This window comes from Pyrgilauda ruficollis, unplaced genomic scaffold (genome assembly GCF_017590135.1).
Source record: "Pyrgilauda ruficollis isolate IOZ18807 unplaced genomic scaffold, ASM1759013v1 scaffold84, whole genome shotgun sequence".
NCBI classification, from domain to species: domain Eukaryota; kingdom Metazoa; phylum Chordata; class Aves; order Passeriformes; family Passeridae; genus Pyrgilauda; species Pyrgilauda ruficollis.
This window is the reverse complement of record NW_024530377.1, coordinates 7,761-29,339: the sequence shown is the minus strand read 5'-3', so window position 1 is coordinate 29,339 and position 21,579 is coordinate 7,761. Positions and strand designations below refer to the sequence as shown.

The window sequence follows — 21,579 nt, the reverse complement described above, 5'->3', positions numbered from 1 at the left end:
TTATCTTCTCCTCCTAGGATGAAAACAGAGAGGAAAGGGTTTTTCTACTTCAACATCTTTCCAGGTCCCACCATTCATTCCCCTTTAGAAGTTCTTTTATTTATAGAAATCTGATAGAAATGTCTTGAGAATTCCCTAAAAAATCAAAATACTGGATATTGCTTCAATGAATATGGAATAATTGATATTACCTGTCATAAATTTCTGATCCTTCTTCCAAGCCAGGCAGCAGCCCAATTACAAAGGCCTGGAGACCAGGCAGGAGGGATTTTTGGAGAGGGAGAAAATATTTCTCATACAAGCCAAGGAGAACAGGTCTCACTGACATTGCTGCATTTGCCAGCAGAGGGAACAAACCAGAGCTTTGAATCCAAAAGAAAGACAAAATGAGAGTTAATTTGAATAGATTGAGATGGTTATGCCTTAGGAAAAAAAAATTAAAATTACATGTACAAAAAGAAATTCTTAGTGAGCCATTTTGTGCCTTAGAAAAAAAAAATCTAATTACCTGTACAAGAATAAATCCTTGGCAAGCCATTTTGTGCCAATGATTTTAAAGATGATTTCATAGGTTTCTAAAGCCTTTAAGTGCACCCCACTGGGCAGGGCTGGGTGCAAGCACTGGGATAATCTTTTACTGATGATCAATCTTCTGGGCAGTAGAGAGTACTTCAGGTTACTCTGCAAAGCCTGGAGGAGAAAGGAGAGTAGTAGAAATAGTTATAATATGAAATATAAAATATCTAATAGCTGTTTATTAAAGCTTGAGGAGAATGTTGAGAAGAGTTTGAACTCCTAACTGCATTTTGGTACAGCAGAACTCTGCAGATGAGTTTTCATTTGGGATCAGCCATGGAAAATTTAGAAAAGCCTGGTGTAAGTCTGCTTAGAGGAGGGAATAGGAAGTCAAAGAACAGGACTGGGACAAGGTATCCCAGATTATCCCATCTCCAGGGGAAAAAGGGAAGTGACAAGAAGAGCATCTCAGCTTTTAGGGAATAAAGAAAGAATTAAAGATTTCTCTTTCCTCATATCTCCCTTCATGGGAATTGTGGAATGGGTTGGAAGGGACCTTAAAGATCATCTTGTTCCAGTACCTTCCACTGTCCCAGGCTGCTCCAAGCCCTGTCCAACCTGGCCTTGGGCACTTCCAGGGCTGAGGAGCCCACAGCTTCCCTGGAAAACCTGTGCCAGGGCCTCCCCGAAAAAAATTTAGAAAAATTTTAGAAAAAACTGTGCCTCCCTTCTTGGGAAAAGGAACTCCTTTCCTTGAGCCACCAGAGCAATTCAGCAGGGAAATCAATCAGTTTTCTCTTCAAGTCAGAGACAATCAAAAAGAAAATTTGCAAGTCAAGGGCACTGCAGGCTTTGCTCAATGGGCAAACACAAACAGATGTGTTGGAACCCTGGATGCTGAGAATTTGGGACTTTCTGTGCTGCCAGGCACTGATCCCAAGAGAACACTGCATTGACCTGAGGCCCTGGAGAAGCTTCCAAAATGGAATGACAGAACTGGGATTGTGGGTGTGCAGTTTGAATAGAAGTGTGTGATATCACAGGGTGGGAAACTCAGAGTTTAAGGGTTTAGAATACAGTAATAGATATAAAGCAGGATGGAGGGTTTAGGGTGGAGGCTGCTCCTTCTTCTTCACCTTCTTCTCCCTGGGTTTGGGTGGTTTTGTGTCATTGGATAAAAAAGTCCCCATTGCAGGCACAGGTAGTTGGTTATTGGGTTAAAAGTAAAAATAATTTAGGTGCCATCTCTTAATTGGACAGCTTATTCTTAAAAGGCCTTGTAGAGAGAGAGACAGGGCTCCATTTTGTGATTTCTTAGTGAAATACTGCAGAACTCACTGCTGTGAGACTGTAACATGGATAAGAAATAATGAACACCTGAGCCAGAATGTGAACTGTGGTCTCGAGTGCCTTCAATCCAGACCTCAACAGAGGCAGAAAAATGAAGCTGAAAACCAGCACAGATGTTCCAGAGCATGTGGACATTTGGGATATTTTCAGGATCAGGCAAATTCTTGTCTCCCCAAAATGAAATAATGGTTTTATTCTATGGAATTCGTTTCAACTTGAGGTTCTTCTCTTTTGCTTGGAAAAGCAGCAGAAAGTGGAATAACCTTTCCTGGAACAAACCTACACCAGGTGACTACCCTGAGTACTCCTCAGCAGGAAAGGGAGATAAAACCCTTTTAGTGAGAGCAGCTGGCAGGAAATTTACTCAAGAGGAAAAAAGGTTGGGAATTTACAACAACAGCAAACAGCAAAGTCAGCCCATCCTGGCAGACACACAGGTGTCACTCAGAGCCACTTCATTTCCCTCCTCCTCTCCCCAGCACAGGCAGAGCTGCATTTAATGGATGATAAAAACCAGAATCCAAAAATAAACCATTATTTCACATATTTCGGGAGTTACTTTTTTGATACCTGTTATATTTGGGCCTTTTACTCACGTGGTACATGAGGAATATTATTTCAGCATTAAAATCCTTAAGAGCTGTAAGAACTGTGGAGATTTCTGGAAAGCTGGACTTTGAAACTTTCTATTTATATTGCTTGGCATGTGTTTGCCCACACCCTCTCTGTCTATTTAGAGATATAAAAGGAGTTAATTACAAAAAAGCAGGCCAGTGGTAAATTGTGATAATTTACTTGTGGGGAATTTTGGAAGGAATTTGAGATGGGATTTTTGAGTTGTTTTTGATGATGTGGTTTATTTTTTAATTTTTTACACAGGTAGGAAGGGTGAGTTTGGTTTACATTGTTATAGTATGGTTTAGAAGGTTACAAGACTTTTAGTTATAAGACTTTTTAAAGAGTTATTGACTAATAAAACACTGTTAATAAGGGTATTTATGTTTTTAACTTAATTTTGAAATATTCTGGTTTATGGACTTATACTACAGTGTAAGTTTTCTTAGTCAATTATAACACATAAACTCATAGTATTGTATTTTAAATTCTTTGTCTACTTATTGCAGTTACTTTATTTTTTCTATATTTTAAACTTTAAAACTCTAAATTTTTTTTAAACTTAGTTTAACGTGTTTTTGTTCTAAACTATAAATTTACATTTTTGCTTTTAGCACCTAAGTCTGGAAGCCTTTTTCAAGGTTTCAGATTAAATCTTATGTTTAATTCTAAATTTTAGTTTACAGGCTCAAAATTCTGAAAGTTTTTTGTGCTTCAGATTCTAATAGCAAATATTTTCCCTCTCACTGTTCAGACTGAACAAAGATCATCTTAATATTCCAACAGTTTGAATTTAAATATCAACCAGGCAGAAAATGGAAATATTCACTGTTTATTCCACAGAGCATCAGCTCCACCACAGCAATAATGGCACCTCAGCTTTGGCTCCAACATTTCCTAAGGGTTTGAAGGAAATAAGAACTCCCTTCCCCAAACACGAGGGATAATGATATTTAATGATAAACTGAATATTTAGAATCATGGAATGGTTTGGAAGGGAACTTAAAGATCATCCAGGGCTGGGCAGCGACACTTTCCACTATCCCAGGGTGCTCCAAAGCCCATCCCAAATCCCCTTGGACACTTCCAGGGATCCCCAGATTCTCTGGGCACCCTCCCAGCCAGGAATTCCTTCCCAATATCCCATCTTATTAAAAATTCCCACTTGTCCCTGAGAAATGGCGCACCAAAAGAGATCATACACAGAATTTGATGAAAATTTCTATAGTCAATGTGGTGGTTTTAGTTTGAAACTGGGTGGAAATATGAATTTTGTGGAGTGGTTTTGGTTGTTAATTTAAGATTTCTTTAATTTTAAGATTTTTTTGGTTTAATGTATTAAAGAGTGTGATATGTTTTAGTGTTGGTTAATTAGCCATGTACTTATTTTTTTGTTGTGAGGTAGGAAGATAGGATTAGGAGAAAGGTAAAGTAGGTTTAAAACTTTAAAAGGGTATAAAGAAAAATTTATTAATAGTAACTAAAAGAAAAAAAAAGTAGTAAGAATTAAAACAAACCTTTTAGAACACTTCTTTTTCTCCTACAATCTTTCTTTTTTCACTGATAATGTAAAGAAATAAAATTTAAAATTTTCAGTTAGCTTACTACTTTTAAAATAGTCTTTATTTAGTTTACTTAGGGAGAGAAGTTTTTCTTGTTAATGTTATGGAGACCTCCACAAAAGGAAAAAAACCAATTATCTTGTGAGTCTTAATTAATCCTGGGGGCACAGGATTACTTTGTTCACAATTAGAACAAAGAAAAGAGAGTTGTGGTCTCACTGTTTTTACCTTGGGTGGCCACAGCTCAGGGTCTGGGTGAGCTTTCTCACTTGGAATGCTGGCTCAGCAAGCAAGCAAATGTCAGCTGCTCTGCACTCAGGGACCTGCCTGGGGACACTGAGACTTCCAGGCACACAACATTGCAAAACTGAGGAGTGACAGACTTTTTATTGCTGTAACTTTTTATTGCTTGCCCATGGCATTGGTGTTGCCTTTTTCTTGACCCAGAGATGGGCCAACTGAGAGGTGTTTTAAAAACTTTTATTCCATTTTCAGTCTCATGAGAAGGGTGAGACAATACAGATGTTATAATTCACACCATCACAATTAGAAGCCAATTCTTTCCTAATTACAATACACTATAATTGATTCTTGGCCTATCAGCTTTAGCCACACCATGCTGTAGATGCCTTAAAGCCAATCATCTAAAATTACCCCTCGTGGGTCCCACTACAATGCATCTTTCACAGTTCTGTTTCTCCAAAGTATCCAGTCTTATTTGCAAGGCCATCCTTTGAAACTTGTTTTAGCTCCATTTCTCTCCCAACAATGTCTGTCCTATTCCAGGGCATTTCTAAGTCAGCATTTCTTGTCTCAAGGTTTGCACACAGATGCACTGTGTGAACCTTCTGTCAGGCTTGGAGAATTCCCTACAAATTCATTTCCCACACATGGCTGCCAAGACTTTGAAGGAATGTGCTCCCTCAACCTTTCCTCACACTCAGAATCCATCCACACAAATAAAGGAATTAAAAGTTGAGAACTCAAATTGGATCAATGTATTTTTGGACAATGGGGGTTGACAGGATGGGTTTCACCTTTTGTTAAAGGAATTTTTTGGGTTGCAATCATTGTTTTTGTTGTTTTACTCATGTTTCCCTGTTTAGTTAAGTGTCTGCAGAGGTCCATTGGGGAAGTCTTCACAGTAAGAAAAACTAGGGGAGTTGTGGAATCCTTTGAATCCTTCAGGGAAATGCCCCAGGAAGAATAAACCATAAAGTCTCCACCTAAGCTGAGAGAGAAGACTTCCCCATGGAGCCTTACAACACCATGATCCACCCCAGTTCCTTTTCCCCATATTATTCCAAATTCTCCTGGTTTCTCCTTTCCCTATTCCCTCACTGGTTGTGGTATCCCTGGTGGCCACCCCATCTTCCCTGCAGGGCAGTGCCCTTTGTGCCACCTCATACTTAACCTTGTGCACACCCCATTGTTTGTCTTTTGTCCCTGATTTCCCTTGGGATTGCTGGAATAAACCTTTATTTATCACACAAAGGCCCTTCTGCCACGGTGAGTGTGGTGTGCTGCTGCTACACCTGAAACCACAGCAGCAGCAAAAACTTCAAACCAAACCAAAACCCAACAGTGTGAGGCTTTTCCTTTGCCTGAATTCCTCCCCAAGCAGCTTTTCCACAGCAGATGCTCACTGGGAATTATTTAGCAGCATCCACCATCCAAACCGCACACTGCAACACCTGATCTCCAGCAGCTTCAGGGATTTGAAACCTCATTCCAACATTTTGGAAGGCTGTGGTTGTCCTAAGAGCCCTCCCTGCTGCTCTGCTGGAAGGTTCAGGGATTTGAAACTCCATTCCAACATTTTTGGGCTGTGGTTGTCCCAAGAGCCCTCCCTGCTGCTCTGTTGGAAGATTCAGGTTCTTCCCAGCTTCTCCAGAATTGCAGCTCCAAGGATTTTAAGAGGTTTGAAAGGCATTCATTGGCAGAGGGATCTCCAGGTGTTCACTGAAATAAGAGTGAGGTGATGCTGGACAGATGTTTAAATGATAATTAATCTCCTCCAGCTGACAGGCAAAATTGGATTTTTAAATATCCTGCGCTTACACAAGAGGAAAAAGAGCAAAGAATGAGGATCCAGGAATGCTGGAATTTTAACTTTGGCTGGTAGAGGTGAATAAACTCCAGACCCCATCCCACACCTTTTTTTCCAACACTAACACATGAGGGTGCTCAGAATTTCTCTGAAATTGGGCCATAAAAATACAGAATTATCTACAAAAGGAAAATCTGCTATTTTTTGCATCTGTGCCTTAAAATTAAACCACAAGCACAGAGGAATATTTGCATTTCCTCAGTTCCTGGTATAACTCCTTCTGCACTAGAAATCCGTTAAAAATAATGATAAAAACTCCACGCAAATCAAGTAAATATTTTTATTTCCATCACTAGAATTCCAGGAAAAAGCAGCATCAATTTCTAAGATTATCTTCAATTAGGAAATACCTAATAACATAATTCTTGTTTAAACAACAGTGGTTGTGAGGGGAGGGGGAGAAGAAGAACCTGTGATTCTGTTTTCCACTGATTCATTTTCCAAGTTAAAAAAAATTCCAAACAGAACTCCAGCTTCTATAGAAATACCATGAATAGAATTAATTTTAAAATAGGAGAATTAATTTTAAAGTTGGTTGTAAGGAAAGAGGGAGCTGGATCAAAATTTATTTATAATATATAAAAATCTATATAATAAATATAAAAATTTCTATGCAAGGATAAAAAGCATTTTGAATTTTTGAAATTTATATAAAAATATAGAAAATTAGTTTATAATTTATATTTTAAAAAATAAATATTTTAATATATATTTATTTATAATATATAAAAAGGTATATAATCAATATAAACAATTTTAGGCAAGGATAAAAAGCAGTTTGAAAGTGCACTTTTAGAGCAAATAATACTGAAATTCCTGAATGGATTGGCTTGGAAGGGCCATTAAAGATAATTTCATTTATTTATTTTAAAATTTATTTTTAAAAATATTTTTTAATTTAATTAATTTTTTTTAATTTATAAATTTAATTTATTTTTATTTTACTTTTTATTTTATTCCTTTATATTTTTATTATTTATTTATTTATTACAGATCAGCCTTTGCCATGGCAGGGAACCTTCCCCTGTCCCCACGCTGGCCTTGGGCACTTCCAGGGCTCCAGGGGCAGCCACAGCTGCTCTGGGAATTCTGTGCAGGGCTTCAGCACCCCAAGTTTCAGGGATTTTTCTAAAACCACTCCTTTCCTTATTTCCTTACAGAACCAAAATCCAATATCTTCTACTGCAATATATTATATAATATGTACTATATACCATATAATATATCCAATACTATATCTAATATATTCCAATATATCTAATTTTTCAGTTCTTCATGTTGCCAATTGTGCCACTTCTCCACTTCTTGCCTACACCCAGCGTTGGTATTGATGGAAAACACATGCCTAGAATCTGGCTAAAATCCCTAATGCAAACTGACCATTTGCTGTTAATTATATTTTATAAATTAAAAATTTTTATAAAAATATTCAGCATATTTTTATCCTCTTCATTGCCTGAAATTCCCCACCCATGAACATTTTCTATAGATTTGTTATTTGTTTATACTCTGAATACAGTGACAGGCATTTTGGATATAAAAATGATGTTAAAAGCACCTGTTGCATTGACAAACCCACCTACACTGAACCTGCAGCTATTTTTCAGTTGAAACTTAATTTTTATTAAACATCCCTCCACCCCATCAGCTTTTTAATCAAAGTATGAAATTATTTCTCACTGAAAAATGAAGCTGAAACCTCTTTAAAACACTGACACCCATATTTACTGCCTGTTTCATCCACCTGCCCATTTATATTCTTACTAAAATATACTATTTATATTCTAATAGCAGAATGTAATATTTATATAAATGTTAGATATAAATATTAATTATAGAAATATTAGAATAGAATACTTATATTCTAATATTATAATCCTTTATATTTATATAATATTTATATATTTGCATCTGCCTATTTTTATTCTTATTAGAATATAATATTTATATTCTAATAGAATATAATATTGCTATAAATATTAGCTGTAAATATTATTTATATAAACATTATACTATAATATTTATTATAATATTTTAATTCTTTATATTTATATAATATTTATATATTTACATCTGCCCATTTATATTCTTATTAGAATACATATTCTAATAGTAGAACATAATATTTATATAAATGTTAGATAAAAATATTGTAGAAATAATATTTATATTCTAATATTGTAATCCTTTATATTTATGTAATATTTATATATTTGCATCTGCCCATTTATATTCCTGTTAGAAATATTCTTTTCCACTGGTTCTCATTTCCCATCATGGTCTATTACACCCAAATTATTCAAAATAACCCCCCAAAGTCTTTCCCTTCTAAGTTTGGGGTGTAAAATAAATGAGCAAATTCTGTCAATTCTCTCAAGCTCACACCTGGTACCTGCAGTTTTTTAACTCCTCTGAAGTGGGGATTCATCTCTCCTCACCTCAGAAACCCAAAAATCACCCCAAAAATGGGGTAAAACTGCAGCAACTCCTCAGGCTCCCCGGAACACCCACGAGGAACACACACAACCTTAGGACAACATTCCTCTGACCTACTTTAAGCAAGAGATGAGTCACAAAACAAAAAAATAAACCCCTTTATTCCTCTGCCTGCCTCAAAGCAACTCAAGGTGAAGCTGGCTGTAATGAAATGTCAAGTCACATAAAGCTCATCTCCCTTAAATGATTAAAATAAAATAAAATAAAATAAAATAAAATAAAATGTCTGCAGATCTCCAAACTGAGCATTCAGGTGTTGCTTCCCTGGTTCTACAAGTCACCAGGAAATATTATTTTAAGCTGTACAAGCAACAGAGAAACTCAGAAACAAGCTCCAGTTTATCCTGAGTAGAGCCATTGGGGTTGGAAGAAATTTTAAGATCATCAAGGAATAACAGAGAAGCAGAAGAGTTGTTTTTCTTCACCAAACTCCATTTTTTACCTCATTTTTAAGGGATAAGATATTTTAAGGGATCCTTCCGTCTCTCCTTTGCTCTGACCCCAGTTCTGTTGGAAAACATCAAAATATTCTTCTAGAGTAGTTTAAATGTGCTTAGGTTTGGGTTTAGGTCAATCCCTGCTGCTGAAGTCCAAGGTGTTGTGCCAAGACGCCAAGCCATGCATTATAATCTCCCTCTAGTTCAACAAACCATTTAAAAATATTTTTATATTTAAAGATCAGCTGTTCAGACTTGATTTTCCTGTGTTTTGCAAAGTATTTAGGTTAAAAATTCAAATATACCTGGTTTAGAATAATAGAATCCAAGCATGGTTGGATTTTCCCTACTCCAAAAATTCTTCCTTCTCTCCTTTGCTACCTCTGACCCCAGTTCTGTTAGAAAACATCAAAATATTCTTCTAGAATAGTTCAAATATGCTTAGGTTTAGGTCAATCCCTGCTGCATCACTGATACAGAAAAGAAATCACAGCTCTGGAACAAAATATTTTACATTTCTGAAGGACATCTTGCATCTTGATTTTTCCAGACCTTGGGTTACCTGGAGGGTGATGCCATTGAGCTTTATGAAAATAAAAGTGTTTGTGTCTCAACAGTGCCTGCAGGAGAAAAAGTCTCAAAAAATATTACACCCATATGGTGCAATGCTGGTTTCACACTGCTCTGGAAATGAACTTCTGAACTTCTTGATTTCTGGTGTTTTGTCCTTCCCTTTCTCAGCATTTTCATGGGGGATTAATCTCAGTTATTCCTGCACACAAGTGACCCCCAGGATCTTTAATACAGCCACGTGTAGATTGTAAAAACAATTTTATCACTGCTCTCCTTCCTGCTCATCCACCTGCAGCACCGAGGTTTTCCTGTCAGAACCACCTCCCCCAGCCCTGACAAAACTCAACAATAATATTTATATTTGAGGCTGTCAGAGACCAGGTAGTGCCAGGAGTTCAGGGAATGGTTACTTGTTGGAATCCCAAATGCAAAAAACTCAGAACTTTGGGGCTGGAAGCCAAAGCTTAGAATTAAACCCAGGATTTGATCTGAGACCTTGGAAAAGGCTTCCAAACTTAAGTGCTAGAAGCAAGAATGTAAATTTAGAGTTTAAAGCAGAGAAAGGTTCAGCTAGGTAAAGGAAAGTTTGAAGTTTTGAAGTTCAAGATATAAAAAAATAAAAGTAACTACAAAAGTAAACAGAGAAATTAGAATGCAGCACTGTAGGTTTGTGTGTCATAACACAATTAGCTAAGAATAATTAGCTACAGCTTACTCTGTAGCATAAGACAAAATATTTAAAGATTGAGTCAAAAACATAAATATCCTTATTAACAGTGCTTTATTAGTCAATAACTCCTGAAAAAGTTTTATAACTAAGGGTCTTGTGACCTTCTAAACCATGCTGTAACAATGTCAGCCAAACTCACCCTTCCTACCCATGCAAAAATCAAAAAATAAACCACACCATCAAAAACTACTCAAAATTCCCGTCTCTAACTCGTTCTAAACTCCTTCAAAAATCCCCCTAAATCCTCCAAAAATCCCCATAGTTACTGACATCTTATTTTGCTTCCCCTGCTACATCCCTCCTAATATTCAGACAACAGACAGGGATGAACACTGGGAAGGATTTGCTCCACCAATTCTTAAGCTCCTAAAAAGATTAAATCCCTAAAACCCCCCAGCAGATGGGCTCTGGATCAGCTGAGAGCTTTTCCTTTGGTTTCTGCTCTGCTGCCACAGATTTTGGCAATTCTGTACCTGAATAAGAGCTCAGGTAGGTGCTCAGTATTTATCTAGGTCAAGAGAAAAGATCAAAGCCTTCCTCTCTCTCTTATTATTTCATATTTTCCCTTTGGAGAAAAGCATTTTGAAGGCCTCTGGCTCTTGATGAGAACCAGAATCATGATGAAAAACTGAAGGCAGAAATGTGGAACTCCTGCTCCAAAACAGTATTTCTGTCTCTCTCCATGGTCATACAAAAACCAAATTTCCCCAAATCCAAGGGGAGGGCACAGCCAAGGAAATGTGACCTTTAAATAAAAGCTTTGACTCAGAAAATATTCTAAAACTTGTCATTTCCTCTTTTCTAGAAAAGCTTTTATTTTAGCTGCTCTAGAGTGAGGGTTTCTTTGATGCAAAAATTAAATTAATTAAAATTAAATAAATTAAATTAAATTAGCAGAATAAAGACAGGAAATACCATTTGCAGGAAAGCTCTTTTATATAAATGTGAGAAATTCACCAGAATTTCTCCCACTAATATAAAAAAATACTGACTTAACTCCTTCCATTATTTTTCTTGAATGAATTTTCAAGTTTTTCAAGCACTAGAAGTGCCAGAAAAGTTCATAGCAATACAAACATCACAAATAAATGATAAAAATTCCCCTCTGTACCTTATTGAGCTTGCCAAGGGAAGAGATCAGATCTGCCCATTCACTGGATGATTCAAAGTTCCTCAAAGCTTTCTCAATTGCTGAAGAATAATTCCTGTATCTGTAATCCCCAAGTAAATCCTGCTCTTCTGGATCCATCTTGGCTGCTCATAGCAAGGTGGAGCCTCCTGGAAAACTCAGACATGCAAAGAGTTACAAAAATCACCCAAATTTCGGTTCTGCCACACCTGAGATCATAAATATGGAGAAGCACTGGCAGCACAATAAACAGGTCAAAATTTCAATACAAAGTTAAAAATAATTCCCAAAATAATTCTGACTCCCTACTGGCTTTTCCAAAAGACTTTCAGTCACTTTTTCCTATTTCTGGAAGGTGTTTTCCCATTCCATACACAGTAACAAAGGGGAGGATCCCAAAGTTTCCCTCCAAGGAGTTGGGAATTGCCTTTATAACTCATCCCTGTGCTCTGCAAGGTCACCTGGAGCATGGAATGGGGAATATTCCCTGTGCAAACACAGCCCCCAGGGGAATTCTGCTCAAGGGCTCTCAGGCCTCAGCACAAGGAGCTCTCAGAGCTCTGCAGCTCCACTTGGCAGCAGCAGATGCTCAAGTGAAGTCCAAGGTGTTGTGCCAAGATGCCAAGCCATGCATTATAATCGCCCTCTAGTTCAACAAACCATTTAAAAATATTTTTATATTTAAAGATCGGCTGTTCAGGCTTGATTTTCCTGTGTTTTGCAAAGTATTTAGGTTAAAAATTCAAATCTACCTGGTTTAGAATAATGGAATCCAAGCATGGTTGGATTTTCCCTACTCCAAAAATTCTTCCTTCTCTCCTTTGCTACCTCTGACCCCAGTTCTGTTAGAAAACATCAAAATATTCTTCTAGAATAGTTCAAATATGCTTAGGTTTAGGTCAATCCCTGCTGCATCACTGATACAGAAAAGAAATCACAGCTCTGGAACAAAATATTTTACATTTCTGAAGGACATCTGCATTCAGTCTCCTGCTGTTTAGGACATAAAAATAAACCCAAGCCACCCTCCATGTCCTTTAAAACATTAAATATGTTGTAATAAACAAGTTTAACTCCATCAATAGATGGGATTTGGTAAGAAACTCTCAAAACCAGAAAAATGCTGGATGAAATGAAAAACCAGAAAGTATTTTAAGTGCAGGTTTAAGGCACCTTTGCACTCCCCTGAGCAGGATTGAGGCATTGCCAATAAAATCACTCTGTGCCAGCCAAGCCAGATCCACCTCCATGGAAAAATAAAATTATCACACAATGTCATCAGGGCCAGATTGGGCTGGTTTGTTTGGCTACAAAGAGGATTTAATTCTGTTTTTATCAGGATGTTTGCAGTGCTGCTCACAGCAGAGAGAGTGAAATCAGGGAATAACATTTCATTTATCTGGGATCCAGCTCTGTGTGTTCCAAGGGAAAAAAAAAAAAAAAAAGTCAATCCTCCCATAAAAGCCAACAAAGTGGAAAAGCTGCAAGATACTGTCAGCAAAAATTAGGAGTAATCTGATACAAACACTGGGCAAGAAATGGAACTCTATTTCCCTCATCTCATCTAAGGATATTAATCATGGGATTGTTTCCACTCCTGAGGAGCTGGGAAGTTTTTCCAGCAGCTCTCTGCCAAGTCAGGGCTGCTGCCACTTCCATGGAGAAGAGATTTGTCTGGGTCACTCAGAATCAGGCAGCTGCTTTGCTGACAGCACACATCAGCTCTCAAGGTATTTAATCTGGATTTTTGCAGTGAAAAGACAGGTAAAGGGTTGACTTCCACCCAGGAAAGCAGGGATGGCAGTGATGATTCAGTGTGGGTTGATATTCCTGCACCTCAGCTGCCAGATGCCAGCAAGGTTGGATAAAATCCAATAATCGAAATAAGGTAAATAGATCATGTTTGTGCTTGGACACAATGGCAGGAAAATAAGTAATAACATAAAATAATTAAAAACCATACAAAAGCCACTTGCCAGTGACCTTTAGGCGTGTAACCAAAATCCCAGGTGACAAACTTCCTTAGCAAATCCCGATGTAAATAATCATTCATCACCTTCCACCACTGATGCTGCCAGGCTCTTTTCAGCGCTCAGGACGAGGAGCGATGGCCATAAATTAAAACAGGAAATTCCACCTCAACCTGAGGAAGAGCTTCTTCCCATGGAGGCGGCGGAGCACGGGGAGAACCATGGAATATGCTGAGCTGGGGAAGATCCATCAGGATCACCCAGATCCTGCCCAGACCCCCCACAATCCCACCCCACACATCCCTGGCAGCGCTGTCCAAGGAGCTCTCAGGGCCGTGTCCATTCCCGGGAATGCCGCGGGTGTCCGTGGCTGGAGCCGTTCCGAGCCCTCCTGAGGCGCCTGCTCCAGCTGAGCGCGCCGGGGCAGGGCTGGGCAGGGCGATCCCCTTCCAACCCCGCCCGTTCTGCGATCCCGGCGTTCCGGCCTGGGCCAGCGCTGCCCCCTCAGCCGGTCCCCTCTCGTTCCCTCCCGTCCCCTCCCCGCCACCGCCTACCTGCGCAGGGCCCCCGCACCTCCCGGGGCCGGCGGCGACGTGTGGGGAAGCGGGCGGCGGCGGGGCAGGAGCGGCTCCCGCAGTCCCTATGGAAACGCACCCTATGGAGAGCCGGTCCTGTGGAAGCCCGGCCCTAAGGAAGCCCGGCCCTATGGAAACGCACCCTATGGAGAGCCGCCCCTGTGGAAATGTGCCCTATGGAAAGCCGGCCCTATGGAAGCCCAGCCTACGGAAGCCCGGCCCTATGGAATGCCGCCGCCCCCGCCCGCGCCGCCGGGCCCGCAATGGGGCCGCACCACCGAGCGCCGTGCGGGGAGCGCCGAGGCATTGCAGTGCGGGAGGACTGCAGCTGTCTCTACAAGCCGAGTCCGCCGACGTTGTCACCCGATGTCGTTGTTACGCGCTGTCGCTGTCACCTTTCTCCCGGTGTCACCCTCTGTCGTGTCGTGCCACAGTCCGCAGCACGTCACTTGCCTCCCACCCCCCCCCCTTAGGGAGATGGTACAGCCCGGCGGACAGCCAGGGGCGCTGTGCGCCCTCTGGCGACGCGGGCGGGGACGGCACCTCCGCGCTCCCCGCTGCGGCCGCTCCGCCTTTTTTTTTAATTTTTTATTTTTATTTTTTTTAACATGCAGCCAGAAAATCCTGGTTGCTCAAAGCAGCTGGAATAAAAAAAAATCAAGGGAAATGCATTAATTCAGTTATTCAAGGTGAGAGAAAAGAAAACTGTTCAGATTTGGATGATACTGTTTCAGCAATGACCCCTGAGAAGTTACATTAAGTATTAAGTAAAATTACATTAAGTACAATAAATATATTGAGTGTTACATTAATATACTGTTTTCCTTTCTTGGTACCACCTGTCTCTCCCCTTCCTTGCTAAATTTTAGGAATTTGACCTTTCCAAACTGCAATGTCACCAATTCAAATTTCAATTTCTAAATTTTAGAATTATTCTTGGAAATGCTGGTCAGAACTTCTAAGCATGTGTCTGACTGAGCAAGAATTTGTATTTGTGATGATCTCATTAAGACACAACATTTATGTCCTAAAATATGGTGCATTTCTTAGGATGTTTTCCAATTACTTTCTCAGGGGTAGAGCTGGATGATCTTTAAGATCCCTTCCAACCCAGATATTCTGTGATTCTGTGGTAGTGACATGGCATGGAAAGACCAGTAAATCCAACATGATTATTTCATTATTATTTCATTATTATTTCATTATTATTATTATTATTATTAACCCTTAAACTTCACAGCCAGCAAGGGCACCAGAATCTGAGAGGCACAAAACAATTCCCACACAACAGACCCGGGAGAGAAGCAGGGGAGGAAGTTAAAAAACAAAGAGAAAGGAAATAAAGAATTGATAAATTTGGGTTGGACATTGCAAGTTCTGTGCAAAGCCCTGCCCTGGCACTGTGCCCTATCCCAGGGCACATTCCCTCTTCCAGGGGCAGCAGCTGCTGCTCCTCCTTCCCTGAGTCCCCCACCACAGCTGCAAAACATCTGTGCCCTGTCCTTCCTTCTGTTCATCCCATGGGAGGTTGATAAAAATGACCAGATAATGGTCGTAAATAAAAAAAAAAAAAAAAAAGAAGCCATAAATGGCTTTTGCATTTATGTATTAGCTTTTGCATTTTATTATTGATCATAAGTATTTAGATATGGTACAAATTATAACTTTTTTTAGCTGCTTGTTAATATAATATAAAATATACTATAAGAAATATAATGATAATAAAATAAATATACTATTCTATAATAAATATAATATAATATAATATAATATAATATAATATAATATAATATAATCCATCACCTTAAGTATGTACTGTATAGCTCATAGAAATAGTAGTGTAATAAATATGATATTTCTGTATCACTTATAGAAATAGTTGTGTGATGAATGTATTGTACTCTAGACCTTAGCAAAACATAAGATGCTAAAAGGCTTTTTGTAATGAAAGGAACAGTGAAAGCCATCCACTGACTGAGCTCTCCAAGTGATAACAGTGACACAAGACACTGGAGACTGGGGAAGAGCTCGTTAACTCCTCCTATCAGAAAATGTGAAACAATGGGAATGAAACCACAGGAAGGAATAAAATTTATTGACTTGATCTCGTACAGATAAGTCAGGATGGGAAACTGAAACACAAAGAGCCCCTGCAGCATCAAAAACTCTCAGGAATATTCAAATCATGTATAAGCTAATGAATATGGATGTACCTCCAGCAATGTTACTGTACAGAGAAAACATGATTTTAAGTTTTTTGGTTCTCTTTGGCTGTTCATCAAAAGCATCCCAGTGCTAGAAATATTGTCCTTTTTAATCCTATTATTAAGTGTTTAACATTTCTAAGGAGCAAACTCTATTTTTCACAAAGTTGTTTGGGATCAACACCCCTGTTAGGAATGGCAGTGGCTCTCCAGCCATCACCTCCCACTTTGCCTCCTCACCCTGACATGCAGGAAGCTGGTTTAAAAAGAACTTAATTGAAGAATTTGAAATCCACTGAAGTATCAGAGAATGGTTTGGGATGGAAAGGAACTTAAAGATCACCTAATTCCAGTTCCCTGCTATGGGCAGAGACACCTTCCACTACCCCACCCTGCTCCAAGCCCCATCCATCCTGGTCTTGGACACTTCCAGGGATGGAGAATTTATAATATCTCTGAACAACCTGTGCCAGGCCTCACCACCCTGACAGAAAGAATTTCTTCCCAAAATCCAACCCAAACCTGCTCTCTTTCCAATTCAGGCCACTCCCCCTTGCTCTCCCTATGGAAAGTCCCTCTCCAGATCCCCTACAGCCCCTTTAGGCTGCTCTGAGGTCACCCCAGAGGCTTCTCTTCCCCAGGCTGGGCTCTACACAAAGTTTTACAGCTCAACAAAATACTCCAGCACGAGTTTGACAACTTGCAAAACTAGCAAACCTAGAATTTGGGTGAAGCTAGAACAAAACCCAGACCAACAAAGCAGATCCTGAATTAGACTTAAGCAGGATCTTTACAGATCATAGAGGACACTTAAAACTAAGTCGTATTTAGCAGTAGATATTTCCTGGCTGTGGTCAGGGTATCCAGGATTCTTCCAGGCAGGTCCTTGCACAAAAGAAGGCCAAGGTGTGTTTGGAATGTTTGGAGATGCCACACAGATGGACAGCCAGCTTTTGAAGCTCAGTGACTCAGGCAGCACTTGAGGGATGAAGGGTTAGGCAGGATTCTCCACTGCTGGATTGTCTCTTAAAGCTCTGACTAAATCCAAGAGCCACGTTGTGTTTTGCTGAGATCCCAGCAACACAACTGGAAGGACACACACAAACTGGTTTTTCTCATCAGCAGGGTTGGGTTACAGTGTAGCATCCAAAACTTTCACAGCTTTTGTTCCAGTTCTTGGCTTAGTTTTTCTTCTGTCAGGTCGGGAATGAAGGCACTTGAGATTATAGTTCATTCTCAGACTCAAATGTTTATTTTTCTTGTGTATGTTACAGTCTCACAAACTGTGAGTTCTGCACTATTCTACTAACAAGGTACAAAAATGACTAACTGTCTTTCTCAACAAGGTCTTTTAAGGCTAAGCTGCCCAATTAAGAAATGACACCTAAAGTATTTTCACTTTTAACCCAATAACTAATCACTCAAAGTCCGCAATGCAGACTTTTCTCTCGAATTCCACAATTCCACCCAAACCCATGGAGAAGAAGGTGAAGAAGAAGGACCAGCCTCCACCCTAAAACCTCTTTTATTTTATTATCTATTACACACTTCTATTCAAACTGCACAGCCACAATCCCAGTTCTGTCATTCCATTTTGGAAGCTTCTCCAGGACCTCAGGTCAATGCAGTGTTCTCTTGGGGTCAATGCCTGGCAGCACAGAAAGTGTCAAATTCTCAGCATCCAGGGTTCCCACAGCTCTGCATACTTTCCAGGTCTGGATCCTGCTGGAGCACCTCCACTCTCAGGTTCAGCATCCAGTCTGTGACCCCTGGTGATCCAAGGAATACTGCACAGGGTTGTAGAGGTTGGGTATTCCCCATGGATGGCTGGAAACACCTGTTGGATTTTCCTGCTACCATCAGACCCCCCTCAAGCTTCTTTAGGACAAGAAATCCTCATTATAGGAATCAGGGAATTCTATTAAAGCCTGGATCAAGCTGGGGGTGAGGGGAAATTCGAGTTTCAGCCTCCTGTACACAGAGGGGTCCCCTGAGATTTTGGAGCTGAAGCTGCCCCAGGATAGGAGCGGGAGAGGGAGGACAAGGCAAAGGGCTTTGCAGGGCTCCTTGGGGAGCTGGAAGAGATTCCTGCACATGCAATTAGTGGGATGGAGAGCAGATTAAAACCAGATTATTGTCGCTGTAGCTGAGCAGGAGCTCCCTTCTGCTCAAGATGTTGCTCAGATGTGAGACAGGGTGGCCTTCACCTCCCCAAAAGTGATTCAGGGAAGCACCTGCCCCATCAGCCAGTTTAAATATTCACATCATTTTTGAAAGTATTATTAAATTATAAAATACAATTCTATTTATCCATTGTTCTTCCTTTTCTTTCCTTTTTTTTTTCCCCTTGGTTGTGGCATAGTTTTGAATCCATGCTGGAAATTTGGAATCATTTGCATGGTGACCATGCAAATACCAGGCACACATCCTGCTTTTGAACAAGGCTTTTCTTCTCTGGTGCAGTCTGCCCGTGAAATTCTGACCTTTGTTGGATTTGTGGTTGCAACTGAACTCGTTGGGCAGCGAAAGAGGCTGGAAAAATCATTTTCACACACAAAGCACAGCAGCAGGAGCAGCAACAACAAAAGGCAGGAGAGGAACACATCCCATGGGAAGCTTTTCCAAAGGTGCTGGAGCCAAGGGATGGATGCAGTCAAAGCTTTAGGAAGGAGCAGGAAGCCAGGCAGGATGGGTACAGCCACTGCAAGACATCCTGCCAGGCTTCCCAGGCAGCCTTGGGAAAGCAATTTCCTTTCTTTTTGTCTCCATTCCCTCTGGAAAATGTGGGTGGGTGCTTTCTTCTTCCCAGTCCTGCCATTTATTCCTCATCCCGGAGTCGCTGGGATGGCACCTAGTGGCACCTGAGGGTTCTGGCTCCTGCTGTTGTACAAGCAAAGGAGATTGAAGAAAAGCTGGAGCGGGACATGAACCCTGAAAATGAACCTGGGAGAAGTCAGTAAAAATTAATTTGTGCTGTAAAGTGCTCCAGTTCTTTCCATGGAATGATGGAATGTTTTGGGTTGGGAGTGACTTAAAAATCACCCAGTTGCACGCCCTCCATGGGCAAAGACACCTTCCACTATGCCAGGGTGCTCCAAGCCCCATCCATCCTGGCCACGGACACTTCCAGGGATGAAGCAGTCCCAACCCTGGGGATCTTTAAATGATCTTTGAGGTCCTTTTCAACCCAAACAAAATTCCCTGTACCAAAGGTCTGACCCCAGAGATTTAGATCAATTAACATGGATCAATTGGCACAGGACAATAATATTTTCTCCTTCTCATTCACTTTTAATCATTCTTGGAGAAGCTGAGCAGGAAGCAGAGCAGGATATCCACATAGCAATGTGTATTTATTCACACACATGAATATTCCTGGTTGGACCTTTTTGATGCACAGAACAGACCATTTCTGGGCATTTCTCCATAATTAAAAATACATCCTGGCAATCCCAGGGAATAACACCTTCCACTTTGGCCCGACAGGCTCCTTTGCTCCCTGATTTTGGATGGCTCCCTGTGACAATGTGCTGAGCTGAGCCCAGGGCTTGCCAAAGCCAAGCTCCTCACCAGGGTGCCCTCCAGCCCCACAAAGTCTGGCTCTGCTGAACTCTTGGAAGAAGCAAATTTCAGAGGCAAGAGTCACCCTTGGAGCAAGCACAGAGATGGGAATACTCCTCTGCTGCAGGGATTTCAGATTTGTGGTGTCTGGTACTCTGTTAAGAAGTGATAAAATTGTGTTTGATATAAGATAAGGGTCCTTTTTCAATGTAAGTATCTTTCTGGTGGGAAAACAGATCTTCCAAAGGCAAAATATGGAATGAGGAGGTTGCCCAGAGTGGATAATGGGAACCAAAGCCTCATGAAAGGAACAAGTTGACCATGCTATAATCCCTCTGCAGAGACTTTATATTTGATTTATACCCACACTCAGAGGGTTGTATAAGAGGGAATCAGACAGAGAGAGGAAACTAAAAGTAGGACAGAGAGCAGGGGGGAATAAGAAATGCAAACACGGTCAAAAAAGCCAAGAACATAGAGATTCTTTTAAAAGAAGTGATACTGAAAGCAATATACTCATTTGCCCCTTAATTGCGGGCAACCAATTAACCTCTCTGCCTTCCAAAACCAAATAAGAATCACTGAAGGATGACAAATCTCACATGACTATTTGGAACTGGATGTTCACCCATTTCTCCTGTCCACAGGGACAGGCAAGTGTCCACCTCCTCCCGTGCCAAATATCCAAAAGCAGAGAGTCCCTAGGCCAGCGTTCCTCTCTGTAAGACGAGCAGCAGCGAAACTTGAGGACTTCTGCAGCCCTGAGAGAGGGGAAGGCAGGAATTCTCCTTTCAGTCTTTTCCACACCAAAGGAGACTCCTGCAATAGGAAAAACAATTGTTCATGGTGGAGCTGTCCCGCTGGGCTCCAGCCCAGAGGACAGGCCTGGGGGACATCAGGTGTGGTCCCAGCTGCAGCTTGGAACTTCTGACCCAATAGCAAAATAAAGCATTGAAATAAAAGATGCCTAGAAGAGTAAAAGAGATGAAGTAACAAAAGGACTGATACTTAGACTAAAATAGAAAAAGTTATGGTAAAGCTAAGAGATATTGCAACAAAGCCACTAATTGCTGCTGTATAATAAAAAGCTTGATGCACTTAACAAAATCAGGTAGCAGGTACCAGGGTAAAGCCTCCCTCCAGACGAGCACCAAAAGGACAGGAAGCCAAGGAACACCTGGAAAGGGGATGAAATTGCTGATCTCAGCTTCTTGCTATTTGCTGATTCGTACAAACTAAAGACATTGGAAAATGCTTTGTAGGCCTAAAACCAGTATATTGTCTAATTAACAGAACGTAGCCTTGAAATTTTATGCAGAAACAGGAACATGCCTTTCCACTGTCCATTTTTCTCCTGCTTTTCTTTCTTTTTATCAGATAACTGCCTCCAGGAAAGTACAAGTGTTTCATTTATTAAAGGAAAAAATGAAAATATTTCTCTCAGAGCATATCTAAAAATGTTTTCACTTTCACTTTTCACTACCTGCTCCTATGTGACATCTCCCTGCATGCCATTAGCCGTTGGGGCATGCAGAGGAGCCCATCCAACATTGCATTTTTTGGCCGAGAAGAGTCTGACAGACACCTTTATCTTTGGGTGTTGATATTTTGTTATCTCATCTGTGCAGCTGCAATGATTCATTCTGACTTTCCAGCTCTGGTGGAGTTGCTTGAACTCTCATTTTTCTGACAATGCTACAATTTTAAAGTGGAAGTCAAATGTCCCAGAGCTAAGACAGGAGGTCTTTAAT

The 21,579-nt window shown here is 40.4% G+C and overlaps 1 protein-coding gene across 1 annotated transcript in view; it reads right to left on the bottom strand.

Annotated features, from left to right (window-relative positions):
- The window catches only part of DOP1B (DOP1 leucine zipper like protein B), a 44,116-nt gene extending 29,628 nt beyond the window's left edge, over window positions 1–14,488 (bottom strand). Inside the window, exons 1-4 of the mRNA XM_041487772.1 lie at window positions 14,043–14,488; window positions 11,501–11,667; window positions 509–690; window positions 192–362 (exon numbers count right to left, since the gene is read on the bottom strand). Of these exons, the coding sequence (XP_041343706.1) occupies window positions 192–362; window positions 509–690; window positions 11,501–11,638 (491 nt within the window). The 5' untranslated portion in view covers window positions 11,639–11,667; window positions 14,043–14,488. The remainder of the gene's footprint in view (window positions 1–191; window positions 363–508; window positions 691–11,500; window positions 11,668–14,042) is intronic.
- Between the last annotated feature and the right edge of the window lie 7,091 nt (window positions 14,489–21,579).